Source organism: Mixophyes fleayi, chromosome 3 (assembly GCF_038048845.1).
Source record: "Mixophyes fleayi isolate aMixFle1 chromosome 3, aMixFle1.hap1, whole genome shotgun sequence".
NCBI lineage: Eukaryota > Metazoa > Chordata > Amphibia > Anura > Limnodynastidae > Mixophyes > Mixophyes fleayi.
This window is the reverse complement of record NC_134404.1, coordinates 277,515,339-277,534,131: the sequence shown is the minus strand read 5'-3', so window position 1 is coordinate 277,534,131 and position 18,793 is coordinate 277,515,339. Positions and strand designations below refer to the sequence as shown.

Below are 18,793 nucleotides of genomic sequence, written 5' to 3'. Positions count from 1 at the left end.
TAGTCAGCTCTCACACCATCTAATGTAGGTTTGCCAGATGTGGTGGCAAATACAAGCCAAAACTGGTTTTCTAGCCCGAAGGAGGGTATTTCACTACTCGCGTAAAGAAACCTCTGGACCTCCAAAGGTTGGCATCGACAGGTCGTTGATGAAGTGGGTCTTATCGAAGAGGTAACTTCAGACCCGGACCTACGGCTAGCCCCAGAATTTCGGCGTATCAAACTCGCAGTGGTCAAGCGGGAGCCACTAGTATGACTGGCAGCCCACTTACTTTACCCGAAGGACGCGGGGAATCATAGGGATGGGAGGAAAAAGGTATGCCAACCTGAAGTCCCATGGCATCGTCATTATGTCAATTGCCACCACCAAGAGGTCTCTTACTCAGGAGCAAAACCATGGTACTTTCCTGTTGTGATGAGATGCTATTAAGTTCCGATCCGGGATCCCCCATCGTATGACCAGAGACTGGAAGACCTAAAGATGGAGCGACCACTCGTCCAACAACATTATATATATATATATACACATACATATATATATATATATATATATATATATATATATATATATATATATATATATATATATATATATATATATATATATATATATATATATATATACATACATACACACACACAAACACACTATACGGATATAGTACCGTAACATATAAAGGGAAAGTACTCAACTTAGGGGCAGTACTCAACGTAGACGCAGATAGAGTACAGTGATAAAATGAAACAAAATCACCAGCATGAAGAACAGATACAGATATAGAAAAGTTTCCAACAGGTATTAGAAGTAGCTAGGCAGGAGCAGTGAGGAAATAGCGGTCATTACTCTGAAAAAAAAACCAAACAGTGAAAAGGGGAGATATCCCCTTCTAGAGAGAGGACGCCTCCTCCCCTATGCCCGCCTGTAAAATGTGCTGACCTGTGCTTCTGTAGCTAGTGGGAGCTGCGAACGTTACAGCTCCCTACCAGTCATTGCGACCCTGCTACCTTCCAGTCCGACACCGTCTGTCTCATCTTCTGTCTGGTGACAGAAGCAGGTAGGGATCCCCGGTAGCGCCGTCTCAGCCACGCAGGGGGAGACTGGAGCTGCTGTCGTGGCCTGCAGTCGCTGCACTGGAACAGAAGCTGGGCCCCTGCTCACTGTTGCAACTGACCCTTTCACCAGTAGCCATAAATGGGAGAGCGGGGGTTGCGGCAAGTCTCCCCAAATAGATTTCAATAAAATAAATCAAAAGAAGAGTAACTAAAAAACTGCCCTACTTTGTTGGCACTTATTAAAAATCGACCTCTTCCGTTCAGGGAGCATGGTGCCTTACTCCCCACACAGCGCTTTCTATACTCCATGGTGAGCAGTGTCCCCCAAATAGTAGTGCCAGAGAAATAGTCTCTGTAAAGCACTATGGATTTGGGGGTGCAATATAAATAAATGATGCTCCCAGTAGTTTATAATTACATGTACAGTGGTAGTTCCTCACTCAGGGCAGTTGGAAATTATAGGAACATATGATTATTAAGTTAATTATAATAAAATTAGTCTGTGTAATAGTTTTCCTTGATTTAAGATACAAGTGTTAAGCCCACAGACCAAGTTCTTCACAAAAAGAATGGAAGGAAGTATTCACAATAAAAGTTAAATGAACTTAAATGCTGTTGCTTAAATATTATTTTTTTATCACTATTAACATGAGGAATGTGCACATTAGAATACAATTTAAAGCAGCAATCCATTTTTATTTTTTTTAAACAAATTACTTGCAGGCTAAAAGAAGAATTTTGGTATTTACCAATTTTCTTTTTTTATTTAAGCTGCTATTAATGATATATGATTCTGCACTACCATGGAAACCACAGTCACATGATGTAGTGAGCAGAGAGGCTTTGGAATGCCCTTCTGAGCTCAGTCTGTACTGTAGTATCCTCCTCTTCCCCCCTCAGTCATCACATGCAGACTGGCAGCCATTTTTTGTCTGCCAAACAGACAATATTTTAATATGGAGATAATGATTTGTAGGAAAATAGCACAAAAAAATTGATCAGATGCATGCCTAAAAATGTACTCAACTTGCTAATTAAAGAAAAAAACATATATGTGGGATTGCTGCTTATGTGGTTTAGTTTTAAGGGGAAAAAAAGTAAGAGGGCTTTCAGGGGACTTAAATTATAATGTACAGAATCTTCACAAAGATTTAAAGAAATAATTAGACATCTTCATGGCAAATAGAAAATACAGAGCAGTTGTCATTAATAGGGATATATGATAGTGTGAATAAATACGTCCTTTTCTAAGTCACAATTGGACTATATTATTGGAATGTTTGCCTTCCCTGAATCAACAAACCAGAGATGAGGACAAAATATTAAACCTGAAGCATGTGTGCATTTTAAACTTAAACTATGCAGCAATACCTGCCAGGTCCATTAGAATGCACACCAGCCAGCCAGCAGAGAATATCTAGGACCAAGCTCTGTGCATGTTCTGTAGCCAGCCCATCATCTGTCTTTTTGCAGAGCGTGTCCAGGAGCTTTTCATGGAAGTCTGAGAACTGCAACATGGCACATCTTTGCACTCTAAAACAAGAACATAGGATAAACAATTCAAGGATTTGTGTAGTTGTTTAGTACACTGAAAAACAAACACAGAAAGCTTAAAGTATCATCATAATCTATCAGCAGCTATTTATATAGTGCCAATAATTCTGCAGCACTGTACAGAGAACTCATTCACATCGGTCCCTGCCCCATTGGAGCTTACAATTTAAATCCCCTAACATACACACACAGACAAAGAGACTAAGGGTAATTTAATAGCAGCCAATTAACCTACCAGTATGTTTTTGGAGTGTGGGAGGAAACCGGAGCACCCAGAGGAAATACATACAAACTCTTAACAGATAAGGCCATGGTCGGGAATCAAACTCATGACCCCAGTGCTGTGAGGCAGAAGATATTTGCGAAAAAGTTGTGATCATGAGGGAACATTTTCAAAGACACAGCAGACTTCCTTTGAGTTGAAGCCAGCCACGTTTTACCAAAAAGGTTTATTACTTGTGGCCTACAAGGGAAGGTACTACTTTGCAGATGACAACGGATTTAATATGTAATATGGCTTATACTTCAGTATGGTTAATGAAAATGTGTAGTGAAAAAAGAAATGTACTAAAATGTGAAAACTTAAATTTAATAAATCAAAAAGTAAAATAATGCATGTGGGGCACAAAAAACCCTAACGTAGAATACAAAATGAAATGTGATGTAATGTCAGCAACAGAGCAAAGGGATATTAAAACTAGAACTCTAAATCCCTAGACTATATAATGGAAAGCAAGCAGTACAGTTAAGTAGTAGGAGGAGCCAGTAAATGGTTGTATAGGAAGAGGTATTCATAACAGGAAGAATGGGTTTTGTTCACGGATAAGATTTCACCAAAAGTAGTGTGTACAGATCTGGAGGCAACATCTCAAAAAGAGGATTTATGTACTTACGTTAAATCCGTTTCTCTGATTCCGTCTGGTGGACACTGCTTACCATGGGTTGTGGAGGGGAGCACGGGAGTTGGCACCTAGCTAGTTAAGTTTAGCACTGCTAACAGACCCCTCCCCTCTACAATCCCCCTGCCTCTTCCTGTTCAGTTAATTAAAAAGCCCAAGGAGAAAAGGCCAATGAAACAAGAGCACACAGAAGAAAAGCAGAAGGGAGGGATCGTAGTGTCCCCCAGACGGAATCAGAGAAACGGATTTAACGCAAGTACATAAATCCTCTTTTCTCTTTCATCCAGTCTGGGGGACACTGCTTACCATGGGGACGTTCTAAAGCAGCCCCCCAAGGGTGGGACCACTCTGAAAGCCCCGCTCGTAGAGCACTAAGAGCGAAATTTGCATCAGCAGATGCAAATACATTAAACTGATAACATTTTGTATAGGTGTGGGCAGAGGACCAGGTGGCTGCCCTGCAAAGCTGGTCTGCAGAAGCCCCATTTCTCGCTGCCCACGACACCCCTAACGATCTGGTGGAATGGGCCGTAAGTCTCTCTGGCACAGGACGGTTAGCCTTTAAGTAAGCTTGCCTAATGGTTGCCGTAAACCATCTTGCAATGGACTGTTTTGAGGCGGGCCAGCCTCTTTTGTTAGAATCATAAAGAACAAACAGAGAATCTGTACGTCTGATCTGAGAAGTTCTTTTGACATAAATGCGGAGAGCCCTAACCACATCTAACTTTTCCATAGACTGTTGATCAGAATGGGAAGTAGATGAAATGACCGGAACTACATCTTCCTGGTTCAGATGGAAAGCCGAAACTACTTTTGGAACAAAGGAAGGGAGGGTTCTTAATACCGCTCTGTCCTCGTGGAAAACCAGATATGGTTCCCGGCAAGACAGAGCTCCCAATTCTGAAACCCTACGTGCAGATGCAATTGCTAAAAGAAAGACGACCTTCCAGGTAAGACACCTAAAATCTGCCGTAAGTAATGGCTCAAAAGGAGGCCCTTTAAGCATATCCAGTACCAGGTTAAGATCCCATGGTGCTGTAGGCGAAACATAAGGAGGCTAAATATGTAAAACTCCCTGAAGAAAAGTCTTGACGTCTGGCAAATCCGCTAACTTGAGGTGAATGAAAACTGAAAGCGCTGAAACCTGAACTCTTAATGAACCTAAACGGAGCCCTGCTTCCAGCCCATCCTGAAGAAAAGTCAATGAGCGAGGTATACGAAAGGAAGATATGTGTGACAGGACTTATTTTCGCACCATTTAATATATGCTCGCCAAATACGATGATAGATGCGAGCCAAAACCGGTTTTCGAGCTTGCAGCATAGTGTTCACTAAACTGGGGGAAAACCTCTAGCTCTCCAGAGGCTGGCTTCAACAGCCATGCCTTTAAACTGAGCTGAGGTAAATTCTGGTGACGAAAGGGGCCTTGTAGAAGACGGTCGTCTCGTGACGGAAGACGATATCCTTGTCCTACCGCCATGGAGATTATGTCCGCGTACCACACTCGACGCGGCCATGAGGGAGCTATTAGAATCACCGGCAGACCGCCTTGTCTCACTCGTCTGCGTACTCGAGGAAGCATGGGAATCAGGGGAAACAGATATCCCAACCGAAATTCCCATGACATGGACATCACGTCCACCGCTACCGCTAAGGGGTCTCTTGCCCTTGCGCAATACATGTGAACTTTTATGTTGTGTCTGGAGGCCATGAGATCTATATCCGGAAGACCCCACCTCTGAACTAGAGACTGAAATACTTCCGGGTGGAGGGACCACTCCCCAGGCATCATCGCAATGCGACTGAGGTATTTGGCCTCCCAAATCTTTATTCCTGGAATGAAGACTGCAGAGATTGCTGGAACATACTGATTTGCCCAAAGGAATATCTGAGCTGCCACTCGCATTGCAGCTGCACTCCTGGTTCCTCCATGTCTGTTGACATATGCCACAGCCGTGGAATTGTCGGACTGAACTCTGACTGGATGGCCCTGAAGAAGAGTCTGGGCCCCCCGGAGAGCTAAAAGGATTGCCTTCAATTCTAATGTGTTGATTGATAAGGCTGATTCCTGAACTGACCAGAACCCCTGGAGCCTGAGGTGCAGGACTACCACCCCCCAACCTCTCAGGCTGGCGTCTGTTGTGGCTATGATCCATGGCCATGGAGCAAAGGACCTGCCCACCAACATGTGATCCTGATTCATCCACCACTGAAGCGATTCTCTCGCCCCGGGAGACAGCGAGATCCTCTGGAGATCCAAACGTAGGTGGGATCCTGACCATTTTGTCAACAGATCCCACTGGAAGCACCGAGAATGAGCTTGACCGAAGGGGATGTCTCGAAGGAGGCCACCATGTTTCCCAGCAGCCGCATGCACAAGTGAATTGAGGGGCTGGGAGAGGACAAGACCTGAGATGTTATACTCCGAATTGAACTGATCTTCTCCGCAGGCAGGAACACCTTTTGTTGACTGGTGTCCATGATGAGCCCTAGGAAGATCATGCGTTGACACGGAACCACCTGGGATTTCTTTAAGTTTATCAGCCACCCATGGCTCTCAAGAACCTCTGAGGTGAGGGATAAGTGCTGACGTAAGCCAATCTCTGAGGAGGATTGGATGAGCAGATCGTCCAAATAAGGTACTACCTGAACTCCCTTTAGTTGAAGACACGCTGCCATCACTGACATGATCTTCGTGAAGACCCTCGGAGCTGTGGAGAGGCCGAAGGGAAGAGCCCGAAACTGTTAGTGGGAGGACCCCACTGTGAATCTTAGGAGGGACTGATGGACGCTCCAAAGGGGGACATGGAGGTATGCGTCCTTTATGTCTATGGAAGCCATAAACGCTGCCCACTGTTCCTGAAACAAAGACAGACGTCCCCCCACTGGCGCCACCTCCAGAAGATAAGAGTGGTCGTCAGGACGCAGGCTTCTCCTGGGTCTTGGAGGCCTGGTGCCTAGCTGCAAACGAGGATCTACCCCTGACAGAGGAGCCTCGAGCATTTGGTTGTCTACCTCTAAAGGACTGTCCTCTAGGCAAGGAGGTCCCCTAAAGGGCTGACGAAAGGAGCTGACCGAGGGCCCCGGCACCTACTTGAGAATACCGGCAAAGAAGTGCTTTTGCCCCCTGTTGCCTGGGAAATCATAGTATCCAATTCCGGGCCGAACAAACCTGCTGCTGAAAAGGGAATGGTTTCAACTGACTTTTTTGATTCCAAATCTCCTTCCCAGGATTTCAGCCATAACGTTCTTCTTGCTGAAATAGATGCAGCCTGAATAGAGGAGGACATAGACGCTGTGTTCTGGGCCGCCTCATAAAGGTACCCCGATGCCTCCTTCAAATGTAAAGCCAGGGGAAGTAAATCAGAGTCCTGTAAAGCCTCTGCCAGTAGATCTGCCCATGCTTCCATGGCTCTAGCAACCCAAGCTGAAGCAAATATGGGTCTAAAGGAAGAACCCGCTACCACAAATATAGATTTTAGCTGAGATTCCACTCTGCGATCAGTGGCATCCTGCAAAGTTGCTGAACCCGGGACTGGTAGTAAAGTGTGTCGGGCCAAACGGGCTACTGGAATATCCACTTTACTGATCCCCTCCCAGCGAGCCACGTCATCCTCCTGTAATAGATACAGGGAAGAGAACCTCCTGGGAACAGAAAACCTTTTCTCAGGCTGTTTCCAGGCTCCCTCTGCAATATCTTCTACATAAGGGGGAAAACGGATAGCCTTCCTTTTGGCCTTCTTAAAGACTTCTGTCTCTAGGACTAGGATCCTCCGGTTCTGGGAGGTCCAACGCTTGTCCCACTGCTAAAACCAAATCATTAATAAATTGGCTTTTAGTGTTCTCTTCCTGTTCCAAAGGTTGAACCTGGTCAGGATCAGAATTTGTTTCCCCTTCCTCCTCTGAAAACCCCTCAGAATCTGAAAGGACCATAAGGGGATTAGCGGATCTAAGTCGCTTCCTTTTAGCAGGCGGGATGTCTGGGGATTCAAGTAACTGGTTTAGTTTGTCCAAACCTTTTATAAAAGCTGCGGACCATGCCGGTTCTGTGGGAACAGGGGCTTGGTCTGTATTAGAAGAGGAAGGTCCTGGTATAGACGTTCCACTAGAGCCTGTGGTAGCAGGGAGGCCCAAAGGTGTACTAGCATTATTAGCCGCAGAGGCTGCCACACTAGATAGCAACTGAGTAGATTGTGAGATAATCTGTGCTAAAGAGGAAACCAACTGTGTCAGGGAGGCCGCCCAGGCCGGTTCCTCCGTCAGTGGGGCTGGAATATGCTGGGTTTGCGCAGGGGGGACCCCTCCTTCGCAGTCAGAACAGAGCGCCAACGGGTCCTTCTGCCCAAATGGTAATTTAACCTTACATTTTGAACATGTAAAATACTTTGCCATAGGGCCCTTTCCTTTATCTGTCATCTTTACAAAGGAAGGCACACCAAACACACAGTCTTAAATTGAGATTTAGAGAGACTGAGAGACAGAGAGACAGTGAGACAGTGAGAAAAACAAGTAATCAACTAATCCGACATAAAAGTTGTACTTGTATTTTGTTAAACAACAATGTAATATCTTGGCCAGTTACAATATAACCCCTACTAGCCCACTTTGCAGTCAGAGCAAATACAGTAATATTGTTTAAATAAATCAGATACTTAGCCCACAGGCCAAACAGGGGAGAAGTCCAACAGCAATGTCCTGGTGCCTGCTCCCTCTGATCTGTGTTCTTTCCCGGGCTTCTCCTTGGCACCAGAAAACCGGGCTAGTCCAACTTTTCATGAAGAGCAGGGGAGCTCCAAGTCTTAGCTCCCCCCCCCCCCTCCTATAATGCTTTCTCTCTGTTACAGCTTTACCCTGTGTTTTTGATAGAAGACATGGTATGCGGCAGAATAGTTGAGGTCTCTGCAGTGGTTTGCACCACGATGCCCCCCTCCTATGTATGAGGGGGGATCTTGGTATGTCCCCCTTCTCCTCGCTCCTCCACGGATCCAAGATGGCCGTCGGCATTTGTAATCTCCGATAACCGGCACTATGCCTGCAGTGGCTGCGCCGGTTATCGGGGAGGCTCTAAGAGTGACAGCAGTCCGGAGAGACCGCTTGTCACTCTATATTCAGGCACCCTATACTTTCCTCTTTGTCAGTTAGAGCCTTTTGCTCTCATCTGACAGAGTAGTGCCTGCGCTGCTATTCTGGGAGTGTGTTCTCTATAATAGAACACACTCCCAGATCTGCCACCTAGATAAAAGATCCTAAAGACTAATTAAAATAAAATAAAAGTAAAAATTACATTCAGTAGCTAAAACACTGCCCAACTCCATGGGCACCTAAAAAAAAACTGAACAGGAAGAGGCAGCGGGATTGTAGAGGGGAGGGGTCTGTCAGCAGTGCTAAACTTAACTAGCTAGGTGCCAACTCCCGTGCTCCCCTCCACAACCCATGGTAAGCTGTGTCTCCCAGACTGGATGAAAGAGAAAATAGCATTAACAAATTAAATTTAAGCGAAGGGCTGCTAAAATGGTGCATGGGCTGCATAACAATACAACTTTAATGCACTTAGATCAGAGACTGCACTTCCCCCAACTTAAATTACATACTGGCAGTTCCACTCATGTTACCACTGTGAGCATTCTGTCCTTTTGTTGATCTGAATTACAACTGGGATCGAAGGCTGTGACTTGGATGTACACCATTCAGATGCCTCAATGGACACCAAGTATGGGCAGATATATCTCCCAACTCCTACGTCTGCACCCCAGTACCTGATGGTCCCTACAGTTATATCTACTGCTGATGTGCCCTCACCATTGTCTGAGGCTGCATCTTGGGCCTGCAATGTTTGGCCTACACCTCTTGTTGATGTGACTTAACCTGAAATATCTGAATGCCTTAACAAACACTGCGCGTGGAAGCAAATTTTATCTGTTAATGCTGTATCATACACGCAATAGACTCCAGTGATTCTCTAGTATTTCCTTGCAATCTTGACCTCCAACCGGTCTCCTCACATGACCAAACTATGTTAAGGTGAAAGGTGGCCCGGTACTGCGCCCATACAACTGTAGCTTCCCTTACAGCTCCTGGTTGCTCATGAGAAGCACCAAACCCCACAGCCATATTTGGGCCTAAGTTCTTTGTCACCAATAGTGGTATCACTCCTCCGCCACAATAAAGCCCTACCCTCTACCTTGAATTCCTTACCTCACCAGCTAAATCCTAACCTAACCATCAGGCATCAACTCTCCAGTTGCCCAACATGCATATGCTTCGGAACTCCACCCCCATCCTCCTTGATATCTGTACAACACCTCAATGACTAATTACCCATCCTGTTCACCGTTATCCACGCAAGTGACTCTTCTACCATTTTTCAACTCAACAGACAAGTTACCTACCTCTCCAGTTATCGTAACCGGAAACATAACTCCTGTTTTCCTTCCAGAATTCCCCTCTAAAGTATATTTTTTACATATATGTATTGCCCTTTTACCATGCTTTCCACCACTCTTCTTCAGATTGTGCCTAACAACTCTGCATACACTACACCTCTGCTTCCTGTCTAATTACCATTATATACCAGTTACTCCTGTAAGATGTAAGTCCTCATCTCCCTTCCCCATAATCCGCTCCCATAATATATTATCTACCTGTGCCTTCCACCTACCACTTTTCCATTTGCCTCCTAATTGTTCCCTCACCTCTGGTATCCAATAATATTACCCTCTTCCTACCATCACCTATAGGTCATCATTGACTGCATCCGAATTTCACTGCACACATCACGTCCCTCGCAAATCCTGTCAGCTCTACCTTCGCAACATTGCCAATTGCTCTCCCTGGATGTCACCAAGACCATTGTCCATGAAATTGTCATCTCCCATCTTAAAAATTGCAATTTCCTCCGCCCTTGCCTGCCCATCTGTAGGCTCTGCAATCTGTTCTGAATGTGGTGTCCTGACCAATCTAACACTCCCGCCAGTGGTCCTCGGATGTGTCTCTCTGCAAGCTCCTCATTCCCTCTGGAATATAACACAAGCTTATTCTTGCCTACTATAAGGCCCTCTTTAACATCTCCCCATCCTACATCTCTAACATTGGCAAGAAATACTCCACCACTCATCCACTCTGTCCTGTCAATGATCTTCGCCTCTACAATCACCACTTCACACTACGTCATCAGGACTCACTTCGCCGCCTGACAAAACTCACTCCCTACCCAGCCCCTCTTGAAAGTAAGCTTTCAAGAGCATGGTCCTCTATACCTTCTATCTCTTCATGCTCTTTCAAAGGTTACCTTTGTTCAAGTTGTGTCTTCTAGTGTAGTTGATTTTTATATTTTCTCTTCTTGTATTGATTTTTAATAATTCAATTGTTTCAAATGCCCCTTACCTTTTTGTATATTGTTCTGTCTATATTTTGTAAAATATAAAAATACATATTTATGCAGAACACATATTACATATGGATTTCTACTTGACTGAAGCACAGCCCATGTAATACCCTAAACAAGAGGTAAAGTAACAACTTAAAAGGGCTGCAAAGTAAATAGTGATCTCTGAAGCCTGTACACAGTATATATTTACATTATCACAAGTGTAAGTGGCTCCCTACCCTTAGACTCTCATTGAAGAAAAAAAAAAGGCGTGCTTGTTATGAGCCGCGGCGGTGCCTGCCGACGTGGCTCATAACAAGCACGCTTCCTTCTGTCTCCTGCGTGCCGGCCGTCTCCTTGACGACAGTCAGAGGCTGGTGCATTAGTTCGCCGCATCCCGGCAATTCAGAGCAGCCGGGCGTGTGCGCACCTGTCAAAATAACCTGTGGGCTAATTTACCCCAATAAGATTAATTATACTATGCCTGATGGGCGGCTGTCATATGACCCTACTGCTGCTTTTGATTAGCTGCATTTAGTATTTAAGGCAGGGAGGGCTTAGCCGGTTATAGCGTGGATTCTGTATGTTCCTGACCTGCTCCTATCCTGTTCCTGTCTTGTTCCAGTGTGTTCCTATGGATACTTTGTTCCTCTGTTATTGGACCTCCTGTAGACCCTTTGCTCTGTTTCTGGATTATGCTTTCGTGCTGGTGACCCTGACCTTTTGGCGTGTTATTTGACTACTCTGCTTGCTTCGAACCTCTGACCTCGGCTTACGTCTGACCATCCGTTACCATCTAAATTGCCTCCTCTGGCCCTGCTGCGGTGTTGTTAATAAACTTACACTACAATAAGACCTGGGGGCATCAGAGTACCTGTGAGCACATCAAGCTCTACGGGAAAGACAGCTGCTATAGGCGAAGGCCTCTACCAATATTTCTGTAAGTTTATTACAATAACGGCAGTCTAACAGTGCTTTCTATATGTTTTCATTACAATAAAAAAACAACTAACCTTTCTTTTGGGATACAAGTTTTCTTGAAGCGCCGTATTGTGACAGAGACTTCCTGGAGCAGGTCACATCCTCTATGGTTATCCGTTTTCCGGGAAGAGACACTGGGATCAATTTTTGTTGCCGATTTGTCCTTCAAATGGGGAAAAGAAAAAAAAATTGTGAAACTTGGAAACTATTTTATGTGTAAAACAGCCAAAATGAGCAGTGACTGCAGTAGGATATCTATCTTACAATATTATGATTCCATACCTTGCCTGGAACAACCTTAGCCAGTAATGAAGCAAGGGAATGACCCTTCACACTCTGCGGCTTTAAGGAAGGTATCCTTACAACTGGTCTGGCCCCTCCATTACAAAGCTCCTCCGCTCCTCTATCATTTACAGCCTTGACATGAATTAAAAAGGAACGATATTTGCCACCCGCCATCCCTAAAAACAAACAATTATAATTTCAATAAAAAAAGGTCAGAAAATATATTAAGCCTCACCTCGAAAATAAAGCACATGAAACCGAAAGCTTAATTTTTTTTTTATTTTTTTTTTTTAAAAGGCATCGATATGTTTCAGTATAGCTTTGCATCATCATCACCATTTATTTATATAACGCCACTGATTCCGCAGCGCTGCACAGAGAACCCATTCAATTCAGTCCCTGCACCATTGGAGCTTACAGTTTAAATTCTCTAACAGAGACAGAGAGACTAGGGTCAATTTTGATAGCAGCCAATTAATCTACTAGTATGTTTTTGGAGTGTGGGAGGAAACCGGAGCACCCGGAGGAAACCCATGCAACACAGGGAGAACATACAAACTCCACACAGATAAGGCCAAGGTCAGGAATTGAACTCATGACCCCAGCGCTGTGAGGCAGAAGTGCTAACCACTTAGCCACCGTGCTGCATGGGCTCCCTTTCCACCACATGCTTTGAAAAATGTTTTATTTGTTATAGGATCAGCGCTATGTAATTGCACACTTTCTACATTAAACATGCCTATAAGCATAAAATTAAATATATATATATATATATATATATATATATATATATATATATATATATATATATATATATATATATATATATATATATATATATTTATTTATTTTTTTATTTTAAATTTTTTTTTTAATTATTTATATGTGTAAAAGGGAATGTACTACTATTTAACATTAGAACTGAACATTAAGAATAAAACAAAAACAACCTCAAATGATAAGATTTGTAAATTTTGACTACATTTTCTGTGCCTCCTGTTGGGAAAAATAATAAAACATCTTAGGTTTTCAGAGTGCCAGCAGGCAGAAAAAAGGGAGCAGCAGCAGGGAGTGTAAGACATCAGGGAACCCTGTGGATATGTGGAATGCTGAACCCCAGGGCTTTGGGGAGTTTTTGAAGTCCCGTTGCTCTGAAATTCTTTGTTAATAGTGTCATCAACCCTATATTCTACAATTCAATCAGGGCCATCTTAACAACATTATGGGCCCTTGGGCAAAGCAGTGCACCGGGGCCGATATATAGATATATATATAGATATATAGATATATAGATATATATATATATATATATATATATATATATATATATATATATATATATATGTGTATAGAGATACAGATATAGATATATAGAGATAGATAGATGTACTTGCTCAGCGACCCTTGAAGGTTTTTTTCTTTTGCAGGATAATTTATTCTAATTAGGAGCCCTGCCTATGGAGCCCCCCTTGCCCATGCGGCCCCCGGGTACCTGCCCATCGTGCCCAATGGAAAAGATGGCCCTGAATTCAATATCCGCTTTTCAATACTTAATTTATCAGACCAGCACATAGTGCACTCGCCTAAAAAACTTGAAGCTCATTCACCCTGGAGCATATTCTACATATCTCTCTGCAGTGTTTTTTTTTAAATCAACAACGGTTTCATTACTTTTTAGAAACTACTTCCAGCTTCAAATTATTGAACTTCCCCTAATCTGTCCAGTTTCAAACGGGCCCTAAAAACTCACCTTTTTCTTAAAGCCTTTCTGTCTCCCAATTAACTTCCTACCTTATCTTCTGCCTCCGTCCCCCTACTCTCCCTCTCTCCCCTGCGTCTCTCTGTCTGTCCACCCCTTCCCTTAGATTGTACGCTCCTCTGAGCAGGGCCATCTCTCCTCCTGTTTCCACCACTTCTAAATCTGCTCTCCAGCTACTTAGCCCTCTCCTCCTCGAGGGTCCTCCACCCCACGTCCACTCTCGCTCCCCCCCCCCCCCCCCCCGGGGGTCTCCCTGTCTTCCGCGCCCTCCTTCTTGGGCCCCGTCGTTTGCAGATCCTCCCTCCCCCTTCCCCGCCCTCTCTAGCTGTGCATTGAGCTTGAGTTACTGTTGCTTACTGTTTACTACTGTGCTGTCTCCCATTGTATTGTAATTTGTTTGTCCCTGTACGGCGCTACGGACACCTTGTGGCGCCTTATAAATAAAAATGAATAATAATAATAATAATGCCGGTTATGTTGAAGATTAAGTTTAAATATGGGAAAATTGACTAATCGCTAATCTTCGATCAAATATAACTAATAATTATTTCAAAAGAAACCATATAAGTTAATCAATAAATTCTTTAATACTGAAAACTGGACATGATTGGTGAAATAGCCATAATGAGACAACATGCTGGGAAAAACTTCCTCAGTATTTTTCATTGTTGCATCTGTGAGGTCTATTATAGTATGATCACATGCAAGATGGTATAACAGCCTGGAATACTGAAGTTTTAAAACGATAATTCTAAATAAAAAAAAAAAAAAAAAGTTTGTCAAAAATTTCCAGATTTATTACCCTTCACATCAAACAATTAACAAACAAAAGCAGGATAAAATAGACTGAACACCATATGAGGTTATCAACATAGTAGAAAATTAGAAACAATATAAACACAAAAGATAAATTGTAACATCATGCATTGCAAAACAAAACTTTGTTCTGACAAGTGAATTACTTGTGAGGGTTCTGCAAGTATGGCTTATTATGTGCATTACAAACAGTAATAAAATCAAGGAAAATAAGAGGTTTTCCTATTAACACAAGCTGAAATACACTTTACAATCCACTTTAGGGCCAGGAGAGGGACAACCACATAACTTATATGGAATTTGTCAGGGAAGGGGGGAGGGGCCATGCAGTTTGGGACATACACAAACATTGTGCGAGTTTAACGTACTCAACAAATTTTAATTTGCTCAATAAAAGTGCAGATTATCCTGCTATGTTTGGATAGCTGAAACAGGATGGTGTTCTACTTACCTTTTACAAGTTTAGGACTTGTTAATGTCAACATCCCAGCATGGCCCGATAGATCAAGACCACTTGCAAGCCACACTGGACCACATAAGATATCTTCTTTGTGATCTTCTAAAAATTGACATAACCTTGGGCCTAAAAACAAAGAAAAGGGCATTTTACCCTATGTACATGGCAACAAAAATAAAGTAATTAAGTATTAAAGATGACCTGGCAATAACTCTGAAAAAGCATACAAACAAAAAACTAAAATAGTCATTAAATAATGATGTTCACATTTTACTCACTAGATGTATTTACAGCATTGTCACAATTTTAAGAAAACAAGCTAATTTAGTGAAAAGTGAAGCCATAGTAATTTATATGCAAAAAGATACAGATTAAAATTAGAATATTTGGAAGTACAGGATACTGTGCTTCCACCTTATTAGAAATAGAACACAGAAGAAAAATTCTGATATAAAAAGATTTAAGTGACGTAATGCTAAGTCGTACCATTTATCTCAACGGTCACAATGTATCAAATCTATATCCTGAAATCCTATGCTTCAGGGTATAAGGAGAGCAAAGCAAAATATCTTAAGGACATTCAATGTTCCAAACGAGGATAAACACTTACACTGAGAATCATCTACTTCCATGTTCTGCATGTCATCATTTAAATCCACTAGAGTAGGCTTTCCATTTCTCTGAACTTCAACAGTGAACGCTGGCGATAGGGGGAAGGAGATGTGTCTATCTACAGGTGCCTCTAGAATGGGAAACAGACACTGATCAGGACCGAGAGACAGAATGAGCAAGAACACACTTATTAAATCCGCATTTGTGGAGCAGTGTGCTTTTATATAGCTTCACAAATTTGGGGAGATTTTAAAAAGAAGTCAGCATGACATTTAGGCATACAATAGTAACAAATGCAATTTTTCTTCCATAATCAAGTTTGTTGTTGGTCTACCGACCTTTGGCTACATATACAGAGTGGTAAGTGAAACAAATGTTTCATTATGGATAATCAAACCATCTAAAGAACAGCCTCCCAGTAGCCATCAATATGAAAGCAGGGTAAAGCTTAACTTTTGTGAAACTAGACCATGCACTAATTTCATGCATTTTTACCCAGACAGTAGTGGGGGCTACTGACAGGAAGCTTTTCAATGGGTTACGCTAGTCAAGTGGTGAAAGCACCTAAGGACAAATACCAGGATTCATACTACTCATGAGTTCAAAGCCTTTGCATGAATTATCAAACATCTAAACCTTATACGGTTACTGCTATAATCATTCAACTGGGTAGCTCTCTCAAATATGGCAGTGTACAAAAAATACAATAAAATTGTATAGCTGAGAATTATGTGCAACCTCTATATTATTCATTATTCGTAAGGCATTATTGCCACTGAAAACGGGACACTGATGGAAATGATAATTCACAAAATATTTAGCATTCATTCTATGGGACCTGAATAAACCGCAAGTTTCAGTAGGAACCTCAAGGCTATGGCTATGCACGCATTACCATCAATTATAGCAATGAAAACTTCACTCAGAGATGTGAGCAAAAGAGAGACGATCATTACTAAAGCATTACACTACTGTGCCACTTTGACAGTGCCCTTTTGTATGTAGTGGTAGATTCATTTGCTGCAAAGTGTGGGCAGTTTGATGCTTCCCGCATGCTAACAAAATGCCCTGACATTCATATAAAATGAAATATCTTAAATTAAAAACAAAAAAACATGGAAGGGAAAAGAAAAAAACAGTTCAGAAAATGTCTGTGAGCTGTTTTTTGTGGGTTTTTTTTTTCTTTTGTTTTTATAAAATATAATGCTTGCTACAGGTGTTCTAAATCACTCCTTAGAAACATAAAATAAAAAGGTGGGTGTGGGACATTTATGGTAAAAAGAAATTTATCATCAACCCAACCTAAGTAGTTTCAGTAAAAACTGTAGATGTAATTAGAAACGTTCCGCTTCAACACTCCTCCTCACATGTTTTTAAACAGGCACATCTTTATGTTAAAAATGTGTTTTGATTTATCCATACCATCAACTTCAAAAGCCTGCTCCATAAAAATATAGTTAACGGCTAATTCCACATTTTTAATCATTTAAACTACTATATTCCCCATAATTTAACTAGCAATGCTTTAGAAAGTATATACTAGCCAATTAATTTCTTTTAAAATTAAAAAGGTACCAATTAACTCTATGCTTCTTATTGATTGTTGGGGCAATTTCAGAATGGGTCAGGAAGCACCAGTAGGCTAAAGTTATTGCGAACAGTAATGCTTGAACAGGTACCTGAAATCTAACTATTGAAGTTGTGGGGAAAGGGTCCAATAGAAATATGGTTTTGCAACACAAACTGTTAAATAGTTTCTGCCATGGCTACATTCTGAATTTATCAACTCATAATCAGATCTAAAGCAACGCTGTTCCCTTACAGTTCACAAGATTGAAGTTTACTGGAAACACTTGTTTTTAGCATTGTAGCCAAATGGTAACTACAATTTGCAATTGTATATTGAAAACTCTGCCACACAAGGGAACAGCACATCAATAAATAATGTCACAGGTGTAGTTATATATTTGCTTTTGTCACATGAACCATTAAAAAAAGGCTAATTTTGAAGTGTGGATTAGTGCATTTACCCATGTGTGACAAGCTCTATTTTAAGCTATGCATCATCATAAAATAGAATATATTGTTGCCAGTAAAAAACAAAATAGTTCCACTGTAGATTAAAAGTGCTTTATTTCTCTATTGAGCACTGAGAGTTGAATGAAAATGTTTGTGATCTTACCATTAACTTTTGCCAATCCAGGCGCTTTGTTTTTAAGTAATGTCACTTGAATTTGTGGAATGTTTGTGATGTTCGAATTCAGTAAAAACTTGAAGTCCACGTGTCCCACCATACAGGCTTTCGGTAAGACCAGTTCAAAAACATGTTCATCCCAACTAGTGCTGAGGACAAAACAACAACAATAATGCTTTTTGGCGATAAAAAATTTTTTAAAAAAACAATTATAACCAAATAAAAGGCTTCACTAAAAAAAATAAAAATAAAAAAAAGTGAAAAACAAACTCTATATCTTCACTAAATAAAGCTAAGGTCCATATAGCATTGCTTCTTAATTTAAAGTCCCAAAGCTAATAACTTCCGGGTCCCAAAAGAGCTCCATAATTCAGAAGGTGTTCCCCTCCTTATTCAGTTCTCAACAAAATCCTCCTTCCGTCAGATTCCCCTGTAACCTTATAACATGCTACATATAGTATCATGTACGTCATACCAGAAAGATCCTTGTTGTAGGATATTTATAATATGCAGCATGAAGAGAATTTCATTATAAAAATGACAAGGCACACAAATCACATCCAATTTTTAAGTTATACACATTATACCATTTGCAGTTAATGCATTGTGGGAAATTTATTCATTATTTAATATATACAAATCTTAGCATTCTGTGTCTCCACTTCGAGATCCTATTTTTACAATGATCGTCTCAATCTACCAACTATACAAATATACATTTAATAGAGTGTTCCCTTTATATAGCATCAACTTAAAAAGCAGGCCAAAATTGACGGTATAGCAAGGGTTGTACTGTAATGTACATCAATTCAATAGCA

General features: G+C 41.7%; 1 protein-coding gene across 8 annotated transcripts in view; it reads right to left on the bottom strand.

Moving 5' to 3' along the window:
- The window catches only part of BIRC6 (baculoviral IAP repeat containing 6), a 265,056-nt gene that overhangs the window by 194,110 nt on the left and 52,153 nt on the right, over positions 1 to 18,793 (bottom strand). For all 8 annotated transcript variants that reach the window (XM_075203663.1, XM_075203667.1, XM_075203660.1 and 5 more), the window contains exons 13-18: positions 17,964 to 18,124; positions 15,780 to 15,911; positions 15,164 to 15,295; positions 12,135 to 12,313; positions 11,885 to 12,015; positions 2,424 to 2,585 (exon numbers count right to left, since the gene is read on the bottom strand). In XM_075203663.1, the coding sequence (XP_075059764.1) occupies positions 2,424 to 2,585; positions 11,885 to 12,015; positions 12,135 to 12,313; positions 15,164 to 15,295; positions 15,780 to 15,911; positions 17,964 to 18,124 (897 nt within the window). The remainder of the gene's footprint in view (positions 1 to 2,423; positions 2,586 to 11,884; positions 12,016 to 12,134; positions 12,314 to 15,163; positions 15,296 to 15,779; positions 15,912 to 17,963; positions 18,125 to 18,793) is intronic.